This window comes from Sturnira hondurensis, unplaced genomic scaffold, assembly GCF_014824575.4.
Source record: "Sturnira hondurensis isolate 20B ecotype Veracruz unplaced genomic scaffold, ASM1482457v3 Scaffold0011512, whole genome shotgun sequence".
Lineage (NCBI taxonomy): Eukaryota > Metazoa > Chordata > Mammalia > Chiroptera > Phyllostomidae > Sturnira > Sturnira hondurensis.
The window spans coordinates 126,441-147,164 of NW_028084143.1; the positions used below are offsets into that span (position 1 = coordinate 126,441).

General features: G+C 56.0%; 1 protein-coding gene across 3 annotated transcripts in view; it reads right to left on the reverse strand.

Annotated features, from left to right (window-relative positions):
* The window catches only part of CUNH1orf198 (chromosome unknown C1orf198 homolog), a 29,448-nt gene extending 8,964 nt beyond the window's left edge, over positions 1–20,484 (reverse strand). For all 3 annotated transcript variants that reach the window (XM_037060218.1, XM_037060217.1, XM_037060216.1), the window contains exons 1-2: positions 20,121–20,484; positions 6,852–6,902 (exon numbers count right to left, since the gene is read on the reverse strand). In XM_037060218.1, the coding sequence (XP_036916113.1) occupies positions 6,852–6,902; positions 20,121–20,453 (384 nt within the window). In that variant the 5' untranslated portion in view covers positions 20,454–20,484. The remainder of the gene's footprint in view (positions 1–6,851; positions 6,903–20,120) is intronic.
* Positions 20,485–20,724: the final 240 nt, after the last annotated feature.

Consider the following 20,724-nt stretch of genomic DNA (forward strand, 5'->3'; position numbering starts at 1 on the left):
GGGCCCAGCACATAGTAAGTGTGTTGGCCTGGCCTAGCCCCTGGAGACTGGGGGTGTCAGACCACTGGGCAGGCAGGCAGTGGCTGTCCGGGTAGATGCCTGCCCTCACCCTGAGCACCGGTCATTACCAGGGGCTGAACAAACCCCTGCATGCTCACTGGTAAATGCACTTGACTTTGCTCTCCTGGCTCTTTATGGTCTGAGGTCAGCAGAAGTCCACCTCCATACCCCCAGCTATCAGGGCCACTCGTGCACCTCCTCTGGTCACCAGGGCAGGACAGGTGATGACCAGTGCCCATAGCTAGGACAGGCGGGCAGCATCTGTGCCCACATGGCAAGCTGGGTCCAATGCTACCCTGGAGTCCCCCTCTCTGGGTGCCCAGGGGCAGGCCGCGAAGTCTGGGACAGACAGGCACTGTGACCTCCTCACCTTCCACCATGCCTTCGAAGGCCACACCACACTGCAGGTTCTGAGAGACAGGGCCATTCTGACACAAGGACAGGTCAGAGAACAGGACTGGGTGAACCCTGCCTCCAGGAGGTGACCAGTTAGTGGAGAATGAGCCCTTGGGAGAGGAAGTAATGCCAGCCCTGTCCCAGAGCGCAGAGCCACACCGAGCCAGGGCCCCAGCAGGACTCTGCCTGTGAACACTGATGGGTGGACAGATGGTCGCCTCCCATGCAGGGATGGGCGGGAGTTGGGTGGGGGCTTCAGGCGGCCTCGGAGCCTGGAGACGAGAGGAGGAGCAAACAGGGAGCCCACTCCCCTGCAGCGACACCGGCGGCCCCGCCTGCCACGTCCCCAGCACCGGCCGAAAAGCCAGGGGAGGGTGTGCCGGGGAGTCGGTCCAGCCACCCCAGGACTGGGCGTCAGTCACCCCGCGTGGGGAACTGGGGCTCAGCTGGCCACGTCCGTTCTAAAAACAGAAAGACCACAGCTGAGCCCCGAATCTATTTTTACGTCCCGCTCACTGGAGAGGAATGTGTAAAATTTCAGAGAAGGGGGAGCTCGGGCCACCAAAACTAACTGTTTGGCTTGGCCGCCTCCGGCAGATCCAAATCACAGAGCACAGGCTGCGGAGCCACTGTCGGGAGAGACGCTCGTTTTCTGGAGCAAATCCAGACAAATTCACAGACCATCTACTCTGTCCATGGAGGGAAGAGGAAAACTCTGAAGTGGGAAATCACTGAACACTTTTAGAATCATAACATCACTCGAAGCGACATCTTGACAAGGAAGAGACAGCCTGGACCAGCCCCTGGAGACTGGGGGTGTCAGACCACTGGGCAGGCAGGCAGTGGCTGTCCGGGTGGATGCCTGCCCTCACCCTGAGCACCGGTCATTACCAGGGGCTGAACAAACCCCTGCATGTTCACTTGGGGGCACAGGGGCCTGGAGAGCTGGAGGGATGGGATGAACCCTGCCCGGACCCCACTGCCCATCTGTCAGGCCCCCAGCAATGTGAGCCCCCCAAACGCAACAGAGACCCAACAAGTGGCAAAGATGAAGGAGCCTCTGTCCTGTGCTTGTGAGATTAAGGGACAAATGATAGCCTCTGCCCTCCGGGGGCTTGTCACCTAATGTCATGTTCCCATCCACCCCAGCCCTTCCCAAAGGTGGTAGGGAGGAGGAGAAGTCCCCTGGGACTGCCACACAGGGTCCCAGGTTCGGATATCCGCTCCACTCTGCCTCAGTGTCCTCGTTTGTAAAATGGGTGCTTGTGAGGGTTGAACGAAGGAAGTGGCCCAGAGACGCCCGGCACGGACAGGCACGAGGTGAGCCGCACAGACGCTGCCATGCTTGGCAGAATCACAGGAACCGGATTTGAGGGGTGGACCTTCAGATGGTCGTGGTAGACGGGGGGCTCTGAGGTCAGAAAAGGCAGGGTCGCTGAGGATGGGCAGGGCACCTGACTGCTCTGCAGAGATGGGGGTCTGGCTGAAGAGGGCCTGGGGGACCCCACACAGCACAGGAGCTGAGCTGTGATGGGGAGACAGCGCGGCTCCACGGGACGGAGCCTCAGAAACATCCAGCTGTGAGTGAGGAGGGACAGCTGAGCAGAGCTGGGAGCCCAGAGGATCCTCTGTGTAGAGGACAACCCAATGGAATGCCCTCCCCCCCCCCCCGTGGGCAGGAGACCCCAGGGAGCCTCGGACAGACCCGGTGCCAGCCTCTCCTTGTCCGTTGAGCCCACCAGTCCCCACCTTCCCTGAATCCGGGCGTCCTGGCCCATGGCAGGACGGCAGCCCTGGTCTCAGCAGAGAGAGTTGGATGTGTGCGCAATTCCGGGCGCTCCTGCACTTTCTCTCCCCGAGGAAGGGGCTGGAGCTGCCCCACTGGGACGGTCTGCACTGGCCCTCAGAGTGCTCTGGATGCCACAGAAACCAAGGAACTGATGTCCACGAAGCCCCCTCACTGACCCCGAGTAGGCAGCCGACCACCAGGTGAAGGATGGGGAGTGAGGGGAGACGGAAAGGAGAAGTCCAGACAACTCTGGGGAGCAAAGTACAGGTGGGGGGGGTGTCCCTCTGCAGGCGTCCCTGGAAACTCCCAGCCCAGAGCGACTGGCAAGGCCAGGAATCTTCTCAGCTCCCTGCCTCCCTCCCTGGAGCATTCCAAGGGCTGGGTTTCTTTCCTCTTGAAATATCAGTAGCATGAGAGAGGAATCCAGCGTGGGGTCCCAGGGGCACCCTCCCCACCCCCTGCCTGCCTGCCAAGCTGACAGATGAGTGGGTGGAAAGAGGCCTTCCAACCCCCCACCCCCACCCCAGCTGGGACAAGCAGCGCTCCCTCTGAGCCCCCCTCCTGTGACGAAGAGGTCAGAGCAACAGAGGCACCGGCTGGGTCACCAGGGAGGAAGGAGGGGCCCAGGCAGGGAGGACAGGCTGGAAGGCAGAGAGGGATTCCAAGGAGCCGATGTCAGGCTGAGGCCACAGTGTGCCTGCTCGTCAGCAAGGGCTGTGCTCCACTGGGCAGTGACCTTGATCCCCACAGCACTGGGCAGCGACCCCGGTCCCCAGTGCTGGGCGGTGACCCCCATCCCTGGTGCTGGGATGGGGGTCACCACCCAGCACTGCACCAGCCCATGCTCCTTGGGTGGAACCATGTGACGAGGGTCTGGCCTAGAGGAAGGAGCCCACCCAGAGGTGCAGCCGTCAGGGGCTGGGAGGCAGAGCTGAGGAAGAGAGGGGCACCAAGCTGCCGCTCGTGGAGTCTGTTGGACGGAAGAGCTGGCGGAAGGCTGAGGTCACACCTCCAACGTGGCCATAAACACGGCCAGTGAACGGGTCAGTCTAACGTCTTCCTCCCACAGGGGTTCTGCTACCACACGAAGCTCTCCTCCCCCAGGGCAGTTTTTTGAGAACAGAAGGGTTTACTTATCTCAGTCATAAGCACAATGGCTGACACAGAGGATGTACAATAAATGACCACTGAATTTTTAAATCAGTGGGTGATGTCACAGAGACAGACAGTAGAATGGGTGTTGCCAGGGGCTGGGGGAGGGGACAGGGAGTTAGGGTTTGATGGGACAGAGCTTCAGTTTGCGGAGGCGAAGGGAGTTCTCTGGCTGAACGGTGGGGACGGTTGTGTAGCCTCGAGCACGTACTGAACGCCACTGAGCTGTACGCTGACAATGGCTGAGACGGCACATTCATGTTATAAGTATCTTGCCCCAGCTGAAAACTAAAATTTAAAAAAGAAACCAGTGGACAATGGGTAAACAGTGGAAGGAAACAGCCGGTTCCAGGCCACAGAACCACAGATTGAAAATCGCCACAAATTCTCGGCTACTCTCCACCAAGGCCTGTGCTCTGTCCCCGACACCCTGAATCCAGGCGGGGCTGTCCCTTGATTTGACCAGCAGAAGGTGGCAGAGGTGACACTGTGGCTAGCATGCCCGAGTGTCGAGAGGCCCAGTGAGCTCTTCCCCCACCATATGGGGGGCCCAGCTGACAGCCAGGCCCACAGACACACACATGGAAGTGAGATTTCCTCAGCCCCCCTCAGGCTGTCAGATGACAGAGGCCCGAAGACCTCGGAGCCCGCTGAGCCCTGCCCACTGTCCAGGCGGCTGACCCGCAGAATCCCGAAGCCTGGGGCAGTCGGTTGTGTCAACAGACCACCGAGGAATCTACTCAGGGAGGGCAAGCCACAGGCTGGAGCCTCCATCCTGCACTCGGAGGTCAGGCCACCCACACTGGCTAAAGCCACCTCCTGCCTGAAGCCCTCCACAGGGGTTCTGAGCAGTCTGTAAGTCCTAAGGCAGAGAGCGACAAAGTCTGGGATGCAGGGGACAGGGCGCTCCAGGCCTGAGGCTGAGAGAGGTGGGTGGGGGCTTTGGAAAACTCAACGCTGACTCATGGGGACAGAGGTGGGGACAGCTCCTCGGCTCTCTGGAATGCTGCCCATAAAGCACTAACCCTAAACAATACAAATCTGTCCTTGAGAAGACCAAACCAAAAGGTGAGAACACACCGTGAGCCCCCCCAAATCCATGAAATGAGCTGCTGCTTACTGAAGGGGAACAGGAAATGGAACGAGAACTCTGGCCCACAAAGGCTGCGCTTCTTGTGACAAGGACACAAGTGAAAACGGGTGACACACTAACTTGATTTTATCGAGCCTTCTCAATTCACCAGCTTCCCAAGGGACCTGCTGGTGTCCGTGGACAATGCCCGCCAGCAGGAGCGTGATCCACACCGGCCCGTATTAGCGTCCTGCTCTCCAGGCCTCGTCTGGACACCTGTCTCCCACGCTAGTCCCGGGAGCTGAGTCCCAGATCAGCAGCCACCCCAGGCCCCGCCCTGCCCTTGTCCTGGAATGCCATCTGTGCAGGGGAATTAACAAAGAGGAAATGGGCCGTTCCCCCAAGAGCTGATCTGGGAACACTGAACAAGTAAGTAGATTCTGGAGACAGCAAATAGTCTTATGGGGCACACGATGGACTCAGGCCTTGGGACGGACACCTTCGGCAGGAATTTTGACCTCTCAGTGTCTCCTTCGCTGCGGTATCATCAGAGGAGGGCCTGCCCAGTCAGGGGCTGCCGAATACCTGTGCGGCCCCCAGGCCACTGCACCCGGGCTGTCGCTCCACAGCCAAGCACCATTTGCCCGCTGCCCCTAGTTCTCACCTGTAGGACTTGGGCTTCTCGGTCACCCTTTCGGAGAGCCTATATATACACACAAAGAAATTGAGTTCACTGGCTGAACGCCAATGGGGTCACCCACAGCTAGCTTTACAAGGCACCAGACAAGGTTCTACTGTTGGACTGAGGAGCCGTGGCCACATTCCAGCCTGCTCTGGGACACCCTTCTTCGCTCTCCCCCACCCCACCCTCAGCTGCCCCTTCCACCAGTGTCCAGGTCCCTAGGGGGACTCCAGCTTCCAGCCACACCACTGCCCCTCATCCTGCTCACCGCACAGACCCAGGGTTTTGACCTGCGGTGGAAACAAAAGCAACACATGCGGGATGCAGACGTCCGCAGCTTTGTTTCTGAGACGTCTGGGAGCCAGCACAGTGGTCCACCGAAGGCAGAGGCATCTGTGCTCTCGGAGAGACCACGCGGCCCTTCTGCACACACACTGCGTGGTCCCAAACCACGCCTTAATCTGACGTGAGGACCACCTCCGCTCTCAGGCACCTCCACGGCCTTCAGTTAGGGCGGCCGTCGGTCATTCATTATGATTATAATACTTAGATGATTCTTTAATACAAATGTTAACTTCATGCAACCCACTGTCCTTATCCAGCTGAACCCTTGTCCAGTATTTCACTCGAAGGCCCCCATGGGAGAGCTCTCACAGACCCCCTTAGTGCTTCGCCCCACTCTGACCCACCCCCACCCTCCTCCAACGCCCCCTGGGGGCCCGTTTCTACTGAGACGAGCAACTGTGGGAACAAGAGAAAAACCAAGAACCATCCCCTGCAAACGACGCACTTGAAAGCACCTACCTGACCTCAAGCCTGAGCCTCGCCACCCCCATTATGGAAAGAACCCTCAGGCACACAGCACCGAACGTTCTAGAATGCAGAGCATCCTGGGCTTCGCCCTCCTTTTCGGTGGGTGAGAGACACCTCCCTTCCGGCCATTTCGCTGCTTTTTAATACATTTCTACGGGGCAACTAGGGAGGGTGTGGTGACAGATTGAAAGCTAAGCCTGATACTCTTCAGCAACTCTGGCAATAATAATAATAAATGATAAATGATGACTGTCTAGAAGACCAGACTCAGCATTGGTGACCCAGGTCGGGCTTCATTAGCTCACGCACACACATGCACACGCGTGCTCGCGCGCGCGCGCACACACACACACACACACACACACACACCCTCCTAGAGATTTCAGCAGCGGGCAGTACAAAGCCCTCTTCTCTCTCACCCTCGGGGCTCCTGCACCTGAGCCCTGACCCTTCCAGGCAATTCCGTTGGATACACAGACTTGTCTGCCACTGTCTCTCTTGTCCCCACACCTACCCACACCTATTTCCTGTCCCTCCTGCCCTTCTGATTTCGTTTGAATGACAGCAGCTGTTACCCTCTCCCACCCCTCAAAAAACATTTTTTAAGCTCCGCTGGCAGCTGTGCCCACGGAACGCCTCCACCAAGGTCTGAGTGCTGGTGGACGAGGCAGGAGCAAGGATGGCCCATGAGATGGCCCGGCTTCCCAGAAAGGCCGCCCCAGGCCTCCGGCACCAGTCTGCTAACTCATCGCCAGCCCCTCCTGCCTCCTCTCTGGCCCCACCAGCAGTGGGGCAGCTGCCTTCCGAGACCAAAGGCTGAAAAAAAAATACACAACGATGCAATTCTTTTTAAATGAACAAGCAAATCTAAATTTAATCCAACTTACCCTTGTTTCCCAGGAGAAAGGGGCTGAGTGCTCATCTTGCCAAGTTATGTCCTGAAATGAAAATTCAAGAAGAAATCTGAAATCCAAACCCAAACACCCCGCGCAAGCATCCCCCACAGCCACGGGGGAATCGGGATTTAAGAGTAATCCCAACGCCTGGCTTGAAACGAGCCTGCTGTTTTGATGCTCTGCAGAGAATGTGCTGACCTTCCCAGTCTGGCCACAGCCGACCTTTCTGGCTGGGGCTGCCCGGCACACTCCTCCCGGGCCCGACAGACATTGAGGAGCCCCTGGGAGGCCCCAGGCCGGATTCAATGATGGGGATGCTGGGTAGAAAGGGGGCTTTGGGGCGCAGGGCTCAGCCCTACAGCGATGAGCCAAGTGGTCAGAGGAAGATGCTTGGCCTTTTGAGCCCCAGTTTCCTCATCTGTCAGAGGAGAACCATTCTTCCCTTGCAGGGACGCCGTGAGGATTAAATGGATAATGTAAGGAAAGAACACGGGTGACGATCTGAGTCCCCATTGCCCCCGATATGTCTACCAGAGATCTGAACGGCACCGATCAGCAAAATCAATGGAGAAAATGCCAACTTAATGCGAGTACCTAAATATGAGGAGAGCTGATATCACCTCCCCACCCTCACCACACAGAACATGGCAGAAAGAGCCGTTCTGAACAGCCGTTGAGAATGCGGCCTTGGACCCATTCTGGCTGCTCACTGGCATAAACAATGACGGGGAAGCGGCCTTTCCTTGGGGACCCTCTGACCCACGGCTCTCCTCCTGTGCTGGCGAAAGTCTCGTCTGGGCCCCACTTCTATCTGTTCCCAGATGGGCCTGCCCGGGGCCAGCTGTGGAGGGCGGGTCCTTGACTTCGTGTACAAAAGATTTCACAGCACGAGCCCAGTGACGGTGAGGGTACAGTCATTACCCTCACTGTTGGGGACAGGGCAACAAGGAAGGGCTTATGTAGAAGAAGCAACAGGAGAGCCGAGGCTGGGCCACCATAGCTCCCTGGGAAGTCAGAGAAAAGGGGCCTTGGGCACCGGGTCAGGGGATATTAGCCGGGACAAGCTGCCCTGCCCATTACCTGAGAGTTTAGGAGACACGTGCCTGCGGGGGAAGAAGTGGTGGTGGGGGGAGAAGTTGTGGGGGAAGGAGGGGAAGGGAATGGTGGGGCTACCCCCAGAGGGAGAACCCAGGAGCCTGGGCCCTTGGTCTTGAGGTTTTTCTGTCTTGCAGGTGGGAATCTGAGGGGAGCTCTCAGAGGAGGGTCTCAGCAGGATACTCATCAGTTCCCCAGGTGTGCCCTGTGGGGGTCAAGGTCTCCACTGATGGGTCAGTGCCAGGGCAGAGGGTCTTCAGTCACTGCAGTTGGTCCTGGGCCGCCCACCTGGCTTTGCTGCTTTTCTGGGCCTGGAAATAGCGCCGAGGCCTAGATGTCACCTCCAGGGAGAAAAGGCAGGGGCAGAGAGGGCACCCTGGGGGCGAGACCTCTGTCTTCCCAGGTTTGGCAGGGCTGGTGCCCATGTGCATCCGGGTGTAGACTGCTCAGCACTCTGTCCGGCTATCTCAGTTTCTATATTCCACTTGCCAAGGCACTTTCCTAGCTTCTTGCTCCCCTGTCTCTCATACTGGGGATCAGACGTTCTAAACCAGAAATTGGGACATACTGGGTGCTACAGGATAAAATTTTTAAGTCGAGTCTGTCCCCCCATACGTCACCCCAGGTACATCATGTCTTCTTCTTCCTCCCCAGGGCACCCCCTGCCCTTGAGCTGGGTTCGCTGGCTCTCCCCTCCTCACCAAGGCAAACCAGTCCAGCAGACATGTCCCCACCTGACCCGACCCCCACGTCGGCTGCATGTCTGCCACCACACGGGCTGTCAGGCAAAGCTTTCAAAATGAGAGGGAGCTTGGGTCGCCTCCCTCCCGCCTGGAATTTCAGTTAAACCCAAGTTATTTTCAATTTACGAACCCTGTCCCTCCAAACAAGGAAATGCGCTGCCGGAGGAATGTGAGTTAAGGAGCCTTTGAGCAGGAGTCTCCCAGCAGTTCCTGTGGGCCCTGCGTCCTGTCCTGTGTGTGTGTGTGTGACAGGGTGGCAGAGGGGTGCACTGGGCTAAATGACCCCGGGGGTCCCCACAGTTCTATGATCTCAGGACCCCACAAGGTCCTCTCAGAAGTAATAAGAAGGACTTTGTTATAAGATGGGAAAAATAAAGGCAGCCGACGGAATATAAATATCACTTCATCTAGGTTTGGACCTGTACAAGGAAGTAAAAGGATCTCAAGGAACAAGTGTGCCTCTGTGTCCGGGGGGGGGGGGGACAGCCCAGCAGCCACCTGGGTGGCCAGGGGCAGTGCATGAAGGCAGGGAAGGGGTAGGGCCCCTGGCCGAGGGCACCCCCCTTATCATGTGATATGATCTCACTTCTAAATATTAATTATGCAGCTTGAGTCCCTTTGAATCTGCAAAAGTTAAAATAAGGTTTTAGCCTTGGAAGGTGAATGAGTTCAAGACTCTAAGCCACACAGACTCCATCTGGAACCTGGTGGGCCAGCAGCCTCCGGGGGCGGGGGGCACATCCCACAGGAGCTCTGGTTCCAAGGGGGTCAAAGCCGAGAGGGACCACTCAGTGGTTTCTCCCCAGTTTGGTCTCAAGTTAACAGTCGTTGTTTGCTCCAGCGAGAAACTGAGTCCAGGGGCAAATTCCTTAGATTTCTGCAATCCTGAACTCATAAAAAATAATAAAGCGCTCAGGAAAAAAAACATGCCAAATGAAAACACGACAGAAGCTCTGATGCCGGGCACCGGGCACCAGCTGCACAGCCCAGCCCCAAACAGCGTTGGCAGCGAGAACAGGCTCCCCAGGCCATGGGGTGCAAAGCGGCGGCAGAACTGCAGTGCGGCGGCAGGCACACGTGCGTACAAACACACTCACACACACAGCTCTCTTTCTTCTAACCCCACGATGACCAGCAGGCCCACCAAACTTGGCCAGGCGCATGCCTGTGGACAATCACATACGTCTTCGGCAGGGTGGCTTGGAAGGCTCCCCCACCTGCCTCCCTGGCGCCCGAGATCTGAAACCAAGCACCGAAACAGCTGCTACAGAGACCACAGGACAGCGGGGCGGCCTTCCTTTTGGCCAAGAGTTCTCCTCCGTGTTGAATTCCGCTCCAGGGGAGACGTGCAGGCCAGAGACAGCACTGAATCTCTGGGAACGGCTGCTGCTCTGGAGCACGGCCCGGGACAAACAGCAAAGGGGGAGCCACAGAGGGCCACGGGGCGCACGGCTCCGGACGGCCAGCCAAGGCCAGTGCACACGTGGCGGGCTCTGGGGGTCCCCATGTGACCCCGAGGACTCAGGACGGACACACACCGAGTGTGTTTCCTAACGGTCCAGAGGCCTGGCCTGTTGCTCTTGTCGGGGACATGTTCACCCAACACAATGTCACCTCCTAATGGAAATAGTCATTTTTTAAAAATAAGAATATGCACTCCCTGCCCATTGTCCTAGAATGTGTGTTCGCAGGGAGTCTCCAGCATTTACTGCTTTCCCACTTGGGAGAGCAGGTTCCGGGGAGCTGGGAGACCTCTGCGGGCCAGAGAGCTCTACACTCCGAGGCCGCAACCCGCGGTGGGCTGGAGCCGCCCACCCTGCTCTGCAATGACGCAATGACGCAATGACGCAATGACGCAATGACGCAATGACGCAATGACGCAATGACGCAATGACGCAATGGCAGTGGCGTTGCTCTCCACGTACTAAATTCACACAAAAAAATGGTTGGAATGGTGTATTTTGTTGTGAATATTCTACCACAATAGAAATAAATCTGAAAAGGCTACATACTGAATGAATCCAATTACACCGCCTTCTGAAAAAGGCAAAATTCTGGCATCAGTGAAAAGCTCCGGGGTTGACGGGTTAGAGGGCAGGAGGGAGGAGCAGGCAGCGCACAGGATGTTGAGGGCGGTGAACTCTTGGTTCCATGCTGTGATCACAGACGCCTCTCTCAAAACCTGTGGAACGTTCACCACCACGAGGGAACCCATGTATGCCACGGACTCTGGGCCGTGATGCTGGGCCAGTGCCTGCCCGGGCAGGGCGACAGAGGCTCCGCTCCGCCGGGGACGCCGACCGTGGGGGCGGCTGTGCCTGTGTGGAGTTGGGGGTCGGTCGGAATTCTCCCAGGGGTGTCCGCCCTGCAGACGGGTGGGCCACACACAGCCCAGGATGGCTATGGATGCTGCCCAATACAGAATCGTCAATTTACTTAAAACACGGTGAGATTTTTCTTGTGATTACGTGTCACGATGTATTTAATGTGTGGCCTAAAACAACGCCTCTTCTTTCAGTGTGTCTCAGACATGCCCAAAAGTTAGACACCTACTTTCCACTCAGTTTTGCTGAGAACGGAGAACCTAAAACTTCTCTAAAACATAAAACCTATTTTCAAAACAAGTGTGTGTCCCCGGAAAGAAAAGCCCACAAAGGCAAGACATAGTCAAAGGTCATCACTTCCTAGCCGGTACATTTTGCAACGATCTGTGCCCTGGAGAGGTTACCACCAGCTGCTGCTTCTCCAGGGAGGAAGGTGATGTGGCTGCTCCTCCCACGGCTCTCACTCAGCGCATCCCCCGGGGGCTTGGATCCGGTGAGCCAGCAAGTGCCACTCTGCCAGGCCACCACCCCTGCCCCCCACCCCCACCTCCTGGAACACACTTCGGCTGTGGCCCATTCACCAGTCTGCATTAAATGTCATTTCTGCAATTCAATTTTTAAAGGATCTTCGTAGTTTTGCTTTTGAACTTACTTGGTTACAAGTAATTCTATAATTAATTGGCTAAGCCTTCTCTGTAGAAGTCAAGATGGACTATTCCAGAAGTTTTCTAAAAGGAGAAACCCTGGACTGAAAACTCATTTCAAATGTGGTGACATTTTATGAATATTCACTTTTCCTTTTGATGAACTTGATTAGAGACTACCAAGCACTTCTTCTTTAGTAACTTTTTTCCCGGTTTAGGGACAGTGAACCTGACTGTTCCATCTGGAACACACAGCACCTGCAGAAGGCTCTGTCTGCGTAGGGGACCCCCAGGTCCCCCCAGATCGGTCTGAGGAAGAAAGGGGGAGCGTGGGCTTTCTGGAGTCCCCTGTGGGCCCCCACGGCACAGGGCCAGGCCACTCGCAGCCAGCAGAGAGGAAGCTCTTGTAGAACATTCAAAGAATAGCTTCTGCAGCCGCCAGCAGCCCCGAGAAAGTCGAGTCCGCACTCCGGGCCTCTCTGAAGGGCAGGCTGGGGCCCTCCTGAATCCTCAGCCTGAACAAACTGCGCCTTCCTGCAGCTGCCCTCTCTTCGACACACCTGTCACAGGTATCTGGACTTGGATTCACACTGGAACTGTCCACCCACAGCAGACTCAAGACTCTCCGAAGAGGTACCCTGGCCTGGTAGTTCCCAGGCCTGGCTGCACGTCTGAATCACGCAGGGCGCTGTTTCAACAGGCCGGCTCTGTGGGGCCCACCTGACTCAGTTTCGCGAAAGCACAACTCCCTAGGTAACTAACTCCCGGGCAGCCACTCCGCTGAGCAGCTTACCCAGCTCAGCCCTTCAAGGGACGCCGACTCCCCTTCGTGTCGGGAACACCTGGCCACATGGCCACTCAGGCTGCGCTTGCTGACCCCCAGGGCTCAGGGTCCACCTCTGTTCGCCCTCCATCAATGTGGCCCTGGTCATCCCCAAACAGGGACGTCTCCTCAGCCAGGCCCAGTCCAGGCCGCTCTCTTGAGGGGCCCCCACACTCTGGGCAGCTCTCACACTCCCTGCCTTGGAGCAGGGGAGATCCTGTCTGCGCCCCCGCAAATGATCAGTCTCCTAGCACAGTGAGAACCACAGTTAACAGCTCCGTGTACTCTCCCAGGTATTCAAAGATTAAAGAACTGCAACAACTGCACTTCTAATAACGATATAGCAAGTATGTAACCACAAACAGTAAACGGGCCCATGTGCCAGACTCGCTAGACTCCGCTGTGTCTGCTCCGTCTGTGAAATCTACCAGGGCGGCTGGGTTTCCTCCAAAAGTTACAATCCCGAGCACAAAGTATATTTGCTTTTTTCTGGACTGATTCGGAAACAGCCCCACGATCCTGGAACTATCAACTGTAGTGTGCTCCTGCTTCTGGTTGACAGATGGTAGCATCTTGGCTTAAAGGTAAGAATTTCAATTGTAAAATGCTGTAAGCTGGAGAAGTTCGAAAAAAGCACAGCCTGAAGGAATGGCCCCTCCCCCCACCGCCCACGGTGTGCCGGAGGGGTCACCCTCAAGGGCTGTCAGGTGGCTTGGGCCCCTGGGCACATCCAGCGTGGAGCCCATCTACCGGGGGGAGGGGCAGGTGCTGCTCAGTGTCCCTCTGCCCCTCAAAGCCGACGGAAGGCGGGGGAGGCGATCTCATTCCTTGGCGTTTAGTCAGATGAGGGGCAAACCGATGTCCGCCCAAAAACCCTGCGTGCCGATGTTTATAGTGGCTTTACTCACCACTGCCAGAACGTGGGAATAACTGATATCCTTTGGTAGGTGAATGGTGAACTGTGATACCTCAGACAAAGGAATACTATATAGTGCTAAAAAGAAATGAGCTGTCAAGTCATGAAAAGAGCTGGAGGAACCTTAAATGCCTATTACTAAGTGAAAGAAGCCCATCTGAAAAGGCTGTATACTGTCTGATTCCAATGATACGATGTTCTGGAAAAGGCAAAACTACGGAGACAGTAAAAAGGTCAGTGGCTGCTCAGAGCTGGGGGGAGGGCAGATGAGCAGGCAGAGCACAGAGGTGTCGGGGCCGTGCAATGCTCTGTGTGACACCATACTGGTGGGGATATGTCATTAGCCGTTTGTCCACACCCACAGAACACACCACACCACGATGAGCCCTGATGTCAACTAGGGACTTGGGCAATGATGAGGTCTCAGTGAGGTTCATCGATTGTAACTGATGCACCCCTCTGGTGGGGGTGGGGGTCGGGGGGTGGGGGCGGCTGTGCACAGATGGGGTGTATGGGAACTCTCTGCTTTCTGCTCAGCTGCGCTGTGAACCTAAAACTGCTCTATAAAATCCAGTTTATTAACAAAGAGGGGAGGGGGGTGAGTGAGGAAGAAGAATCATGAAAATATGCTATTTTTTTTGCCACTGCTCATCCTTAGGGACTAATACTGTTTACATATTGATGGAATTGACGGCTTTCCCTTTGACTTGCAATTGTTTAACTCTGCTGATCAGAGGGCTTCCGTGAGCAGACGGCAGAACTGCGCTTCCAGCACCAGAGAAGCGGCTGTGGCTGAACTGCCTGTCAGGCAGCCTCCGCCGGGACACAGAGTCTGAACTCAGGCTGCACAGAAACAAAACTCGAGAGCTCCGAGGAAAGGAACGGGAAAACGAGTAGGGAGTTTCAGCAGGTCTGGTCTTTATTCATTTTTTCTGGTATTGAGGGAATCTCTTGCTTAGAGTATTGAAGGGACGCTTGTCCTTTAAATGGTGACTCGAGACCAGCCAACAGGCTTTGAGCTCTGACCAACGTCCCCTCCCTCCCTCCCTCCCTGCATGACAGTGAACTAGTCCTTTAATTTCTCTGCCCAACCTGTTCCCCAGCAGCCACAGCAGCCAGGGAGGGGGCCCCTGCCACTGTGCGCGCTCCTGGGGCTCAGCTGTCCAACAGGTTTCTCCCAGGCGCCCCAGGTGCCGCTCTGGGCAGAGACCCATCAGTCAGAAGGGCAGCCTGTGGGGTCGGCCCTGTGGGGTCGGCCCGGTGGCCTCCCCAGAGTAGCCCGTGCTGATGGATCTGGCCTCACGGCCAAGTTCTCAACTCCTGCCCAGAGCCAGGGCTCAGAACCCCAGTTGCAGGGACACGAAAAGCCACGTCCACCCTGTCATCTTTTCTAACAAACACATAAATCTGCCAGACAGAGGTGGGGACCATAATTATACAGTCCACCTTCCTTAAAAAAACACACAAGTCCAGAATCCTGAAAAGTGACTCTCAAATTTCCCTTCTGTGTTTCTGCCAAGGGCTGAAGAAAGAAAAGGTGGAGCTGCTGGCGGGGGCGGGGGGGTGGTGGTAGGGGAGGGGCGCCCTCGCAGGTTCCAAAATACAGGTCCTGTCGCATCAGGAAGCCACAGAGGCTGCCAAACTCAGATGGAACAAAGATTTACTGATGGAGGAAAGTTCTGGAAGGATACTAGCAACTGCTTCCTCGTGCTGCTTCTGCACTGTTTGAGCCTTTCCTCAGTAACATACAGGAACATCATTTTATACATTTTATATTAACTTAGTTTATTTTGAGAAACAAACACGGCCATACTAAGCTGCTGAAGAGGAGGGGGCAGAGCTCCCAGGCCAGAGCCTTGACACAACGTCCCCTACATGCAAAACCCAGATGACAGTGCAGACCCCGCTCTGTGACAACAAGCTAGGAAGAGGCAAATCAGTCCACGAGAAGTACAGGCACCGACTGCCCAAACTGCCGGGTCACCTGCTTGTGGCCCGTGTGGAACCGAGAACGTAGCCAGAGCTCAGAGCCCTGTAACTAACTCTCACCAGATCCTGCAGCAAGGAGTTTGGGGGAGGAGGGCAGGAGGCAGAGAGCCACACATTCCTAAAAATTCAGGGTTGTTTTCTGCCTCCCTATGGAATCCCACCAGGCAGCAGAAGCCAACTGCGATGCCCGTTAAGCCCTTCTAAAATGTGAACCTTCCACCTCTCAGAGCAAACCGTGCCCGACACTTTCGCGCTGTAGGAGGAGGGCAGCAAGAAGCGGAGGCCAGGACAGACCGCTGTGAGCACTACATACAAACGCACCTTCCGTTCTACCAGACACCTGACCGAGGTCCGTCTCCACGCCCGGGCAGGCCCGAGAGCCTGAGAAACCTCGGAACCAACCGATCATCCCTTGGGGGACAGACGCCCCACAAAGGCAGTGCCTTGCTGCCCCGCTGGCCCTCTGTGTGGCCGGGACTGGGCTCCAGGAGTGGGGCTCCAGCTGCAATGCTTCTTTGGCTGCCAGGGGCCCCCTGAGTGCAGCAGAGCCAGATGCTCAGCACAGCGAGAGGATCAGGGCAGAGGGGCTGGGGGCCCCGCCCGGAAGCTGTGCTGAGATCCTACCTTCCTAGGGGGGATTTTTACAGGAGCTGGTAGAAGCTGGAACACCTCTAGTTTCCACTGGAATAGGCCGCGAGAAAGATTTGCTCAGTGGATTCCCAAGGACGTAAGAACTGAAAAATTGACAGGTCCCCTAATGGCCTCGGTGCTCCAAGGCAGCCAGCCTCCCTCTGCACTGGGCTAGTGGGCCAGCAAGGGTGGTCTGGGCCCCGGTCTTCTGCCTCTACAGCATCGAGGCAAACGCCAGCCCACAGACAAACCTGGCCGACAAAGAGGCAACTTCAGGGTGTGAACTGCGCCCTGACCACACTCACAGCCACCAAGGGCTATGACCATCCACACACAATCGATTTATACTATCGGTCCTGCCAAACGAATGATTAGGTGATGATCCAATCAGAAGCTGTATTTGCAATTTCACTTAAAATGCTGCCATGTGAAACACAGTGTGACTGGTGATGGGGGAGAGGGACATTCAAAGAAACAGGCAATGTCCTTGTCCTCAGGGCAGCTGAAAGGGGGCACACCCTGAGGCTGGCTTGGCTGGTGACCAGGAGGCAGGCCACACCGCAGTGGACAGAGCACACCGAGGCTTCAATGATGTGCTGCCAGGCACGTCACCCGAACCCACCCCGGCAGAGCTCCTTTCCGAGTGGCCAGCTGGAGGCCGAGCAATGGCAGGAATTGATTTATTTCATGTCAGTCAGTGCTTGTCGCAAGCGGAAATGGAGAGATTAGCTAATATTATTAATATTCTCACCATCAGCAGCAACCACCATTTTTAAGCCCATAGCCCTTTCATGTACATTATCTGTACTATTCAACACTGTCCCCATTATAGAGGTGAGGAAACTGAAGCTCAGAGGAGTTAGAGATTTACCACTAGCATCTTGATGGTGGTAGATGGGGACCACCAAGTCCAGCTCTTTCTATTACAGCTTTAGGAAAGGCCCTGGGAACTGGGCATGCTGAGTGGCCTTCCATCTGATATTGTCATCAAAGGCCAGACAGTGGCTAGAGCAAGAGATCAGACTCACCTTGAGCACCCATCCATCAGAGGTGGGACCAGAGGGCCCTGGGGAGCTCTCTCCACTCTGTGGTTGGCTGTGGAGGCCCCGGAACCACATCAGATGACAGATCAAGTGGGAAGGGACAAAGTGCCCTAGTCAATCTCTTGACGGGCACGGGGACACGGGGCCCTTTCGGATGAGCCTGGGGCCACCTATGAGGGTCACTCTGTCCAGCATCCTACCCAGGGATCGCCCCCACCTTGTCCTTATCCATCACCTTTTGTGTCTGGGGACCAGTTCTCCTCCATGAATGGTCCTCCAACTTGGGCATAGACCACCAAGTCCCCTTTGGTACCAACTTTTTGCCAGGTCCAGTGGATGCATTTTATTTATTTTTTTAAAGATTTTATTTATTTATTTATTTCTAGAGAGGAAGGGAGGGAGAAAAAGGGGGAGAGAAACATCAGTGTGTGGTTGCTTCACATGCACCCCCTACTGGGGACCTGGCCTGCAACCTAGGCATGTGCTCTGACTGGGAATTGAACCAGCAACCCTTTGCTTCGCAGGCTGGCATTCAATCCACTGAGCCACACCAGCCAGGGCCAGGGGATGCATTTTAAACTCCTTGGTGCCATTAAACCACATAGCCAGTGCAGACAAAACACGCCGGACAGTGTTCCAAGTACTACTCCTCAGATTCAGTGCCTCTGTCTCTCTGCATCTGTGCTGAAGGCAGGCAGAGGCATTAAGAAGTGTGCTCTCAGCTCGTTTTGCAAAGCTGAGCTCAACTCTGGAAAACAGGGCTCATCTGCTCTGGAAGGGCACGCAGACACCACAGAGAACAGTGCACTTTGTATTTAAATCACACTGGATATACAAATTCACAAACAGCTCAGTCTGGCACCTGGCACCTAGCGAAGGAAAGTAAGAGCACTCACTCACTCAATGAGCCCTGGCTGGATAGCTCAGCTGGCTAGAGCACCATCCTGATACACCAGGGTAATGGGTTGGATCCACAGTCAGGGCACATACAAGCAACCAATGCATGCATAAATAAGTGAAACAACAAATCAGTGTTTCCCTCTCTTTCTTTCTCTCTCCCCCCTTCCTCTCTCTCTCTAAAATCAATTTAAAAAAAAAGAGTACTAAATGATCAGCCTTATCAGTGGCAGTGGGCCCATATATGGCCTGGGCTTTTTGGTGGCGAGCAGGCCTGTGGGCATTCTTAGCCAGACACCAAACTAAGGAAAACTGGCGCTCACTCACCAACCTCTGTAAGCGCAGCACTTCCAGGTCTATTTCCTCTCAGAGTTATCTCTTCAAGACCTTTCCGAAGAGGGGCTGCCTGCATTTCCATTTCCCCGATCTAAGCACAAACCCTGCAAACATCTTTCTTTTTCAAAGATGTCATTTATTTATTTATTTTTAGAGAGAGGGGAAGGGAGGGAGAAAGGGTTGAGAAACATCGATTGGTTGCCTCTCACTCATGCCCCAAGTGGGGACCAAAGCCACAACCAGGAATTGAACCAGAGACCTTTCACTTTGTGGGACAACCCCTGACCAAGTCACACGGGCCAGAGCTCCCTGGCCTTTAGAGAAATGTGTATTTTCACACTGGAAATATTTCATCTCTAGGAATACATCTGAAACCCTACTGCCATCTCTCCAGCTCACCACACCTTCTTTTTCCTGGCAAAGCCTTCGGTGTTGAAAGTCTAAAGACTTTCCTTGTGATTCTGTCGGAATAANAAGAGAGAAACATCAATTGGTTGCCTCTCACTCATGCCCCAAGCAGGGACCAAAGCCACAACCAGGAATTGAACCAGGGACCTTTCACTTTGTGGGACAACCCCTGACCAAGTCACACGGGCCAGAGCTCCCTGGCCTTTAGAGAAATGTGTATTTTCACACTGGAAATATTTCATCTCTAGGAATACATCTGAAACCCTACTGCCATCTCTCCAGCTCACCACACCTTCTTTTTCCTGGCAAAGCCTTCGGTGTTGAAAGTCTAAAGACTTTCCTTGTGATTCTGTCGGAATAAATCAATATTGGCAGCATATTTCTGTCCTTCATGCCTCCCTCCCATTAATGTGGGTTTACGACTAGAAACATTTTGTATTAATAAATGTCCCAGCACACCCAGGCCTGAAAATCAGATTCAAACTTCATTCTTCCCGGGAATTCCTTCCACAATCCAAACTTCCTTGGAAAAAAACGCTGCAAGCCCAGCCCCTCCTCCCTGCCACCTCACAGCCTCAACTAACAGAGTGAGGATTTCTCTCCCATACTTCTTGCTCCTTCTGACTTTGCCCCTCATGGCAAAAGTTGCGTTTGAAAGGCCAAATAGGAACAGAGCAAAATCTAATGGCACTAAGCAGCTTTTAGTTAAACGCACTTCCGAGAGAAAGAGCAAGTTATAGGACCAAGACTTGCTGGAGCTCACTGAAACTCACCCCTTGGTTTTTCGGTGGGAAACCGGGCCACCACCCTCACCTCAAAACAAAGCTGGTACATCATGCTCACTCAGGAAACATCTTAGGGCTCTGGGTTTCGCCACCTTATCTTGGAAGCCACCTCTTCCTTCTTGTTATCTTGCTTGGCAATATCACTGTCCCCAGACAGCTCACGAATATTGATATGTATATATAATTTCCTGAGTGCAGGCATGAGGGGATATTATTAGCCCCGGGCGACACCGCGGGGAACCAATCCTCTAAGGGGTTAACTCACCCACCACCACACTACGTGGCAGCGTGAATTAGAACCCACTCGTCCGGCTTACAGTTCCTGCTCTTTCCACTTTGGTTGGCCTCGCCTAAGCGCAGCTGCCTCCAACTCCGGGGGGGTCTCCGGATCCAGTGCCGCGCGGCGGAGCCGGACCTCCTCCTCTCGTAATTCTCCCAAACTCCCGGAAAGCCCCTACCCCGACCTTCGGCTCCGGGGCACCCCCCTCCCATCTCGCGTCCTCTCCTCTCCAGCCCCCGCTACACCACCGCGACCGGAGGGGAGGCTCCCAGCCCGCAGGTGTCCGCCGGACCCGGGCGCCTCGGGGCATGGGGAGGGGCGAGGGACCCGGCCCGGCCCGCGCCTACCTCGTCCCCGAAGCGCACCACTTTCTGGCCTGTGGGCCCGCGCAGGCCGGGAAAGCGCGCGAGCTCCTCGGGGTCCCCGGGGCCGCAGGGTGGCGGGGCGCTCGGCCCCACCAGGCACCGGTCGATGATCTCGTCCTGCTGCGCGGGCGGCAGCCGCGCCCACTCGGGCCCGTACTTCTCGCGGATCTTCTCCTTGTCCTGCATGATCTTCCTGGCCATGGGGCTCAGCGACGAGAAGTAGGTGAAGCGTTTACGCTCCCGCTCGTCCAGAGGCCGGTTCCCGCTCATGACGACCGAGCGCGAGGCTGCGATCGCCGCCGCCATGGACGCCATGCCCGGCCGGCGCGCCGCTCCCTGCCCGCCCCTCCCCGCGCCCCCCGCCCCCCGCCCCCGCGGCTCCGAGCACCGCCCCGCGGCCGCCCCGCCCTCGCTCCGCCCCGACCCCACCCCGAGAAACGCCGGGGGAGCCCCGCCTCCCGCGCCCTCCACCCGCCAGAGTCCGTCCCCCGTGCCCCCCACCCCCAGGGCCCCTCCCGCTGCGCGCCCCTTCCCCGGAGTCCCGCCCTCCGCGACCCGACCCCCGCCTCCCGGGAGCCCCGCCCCC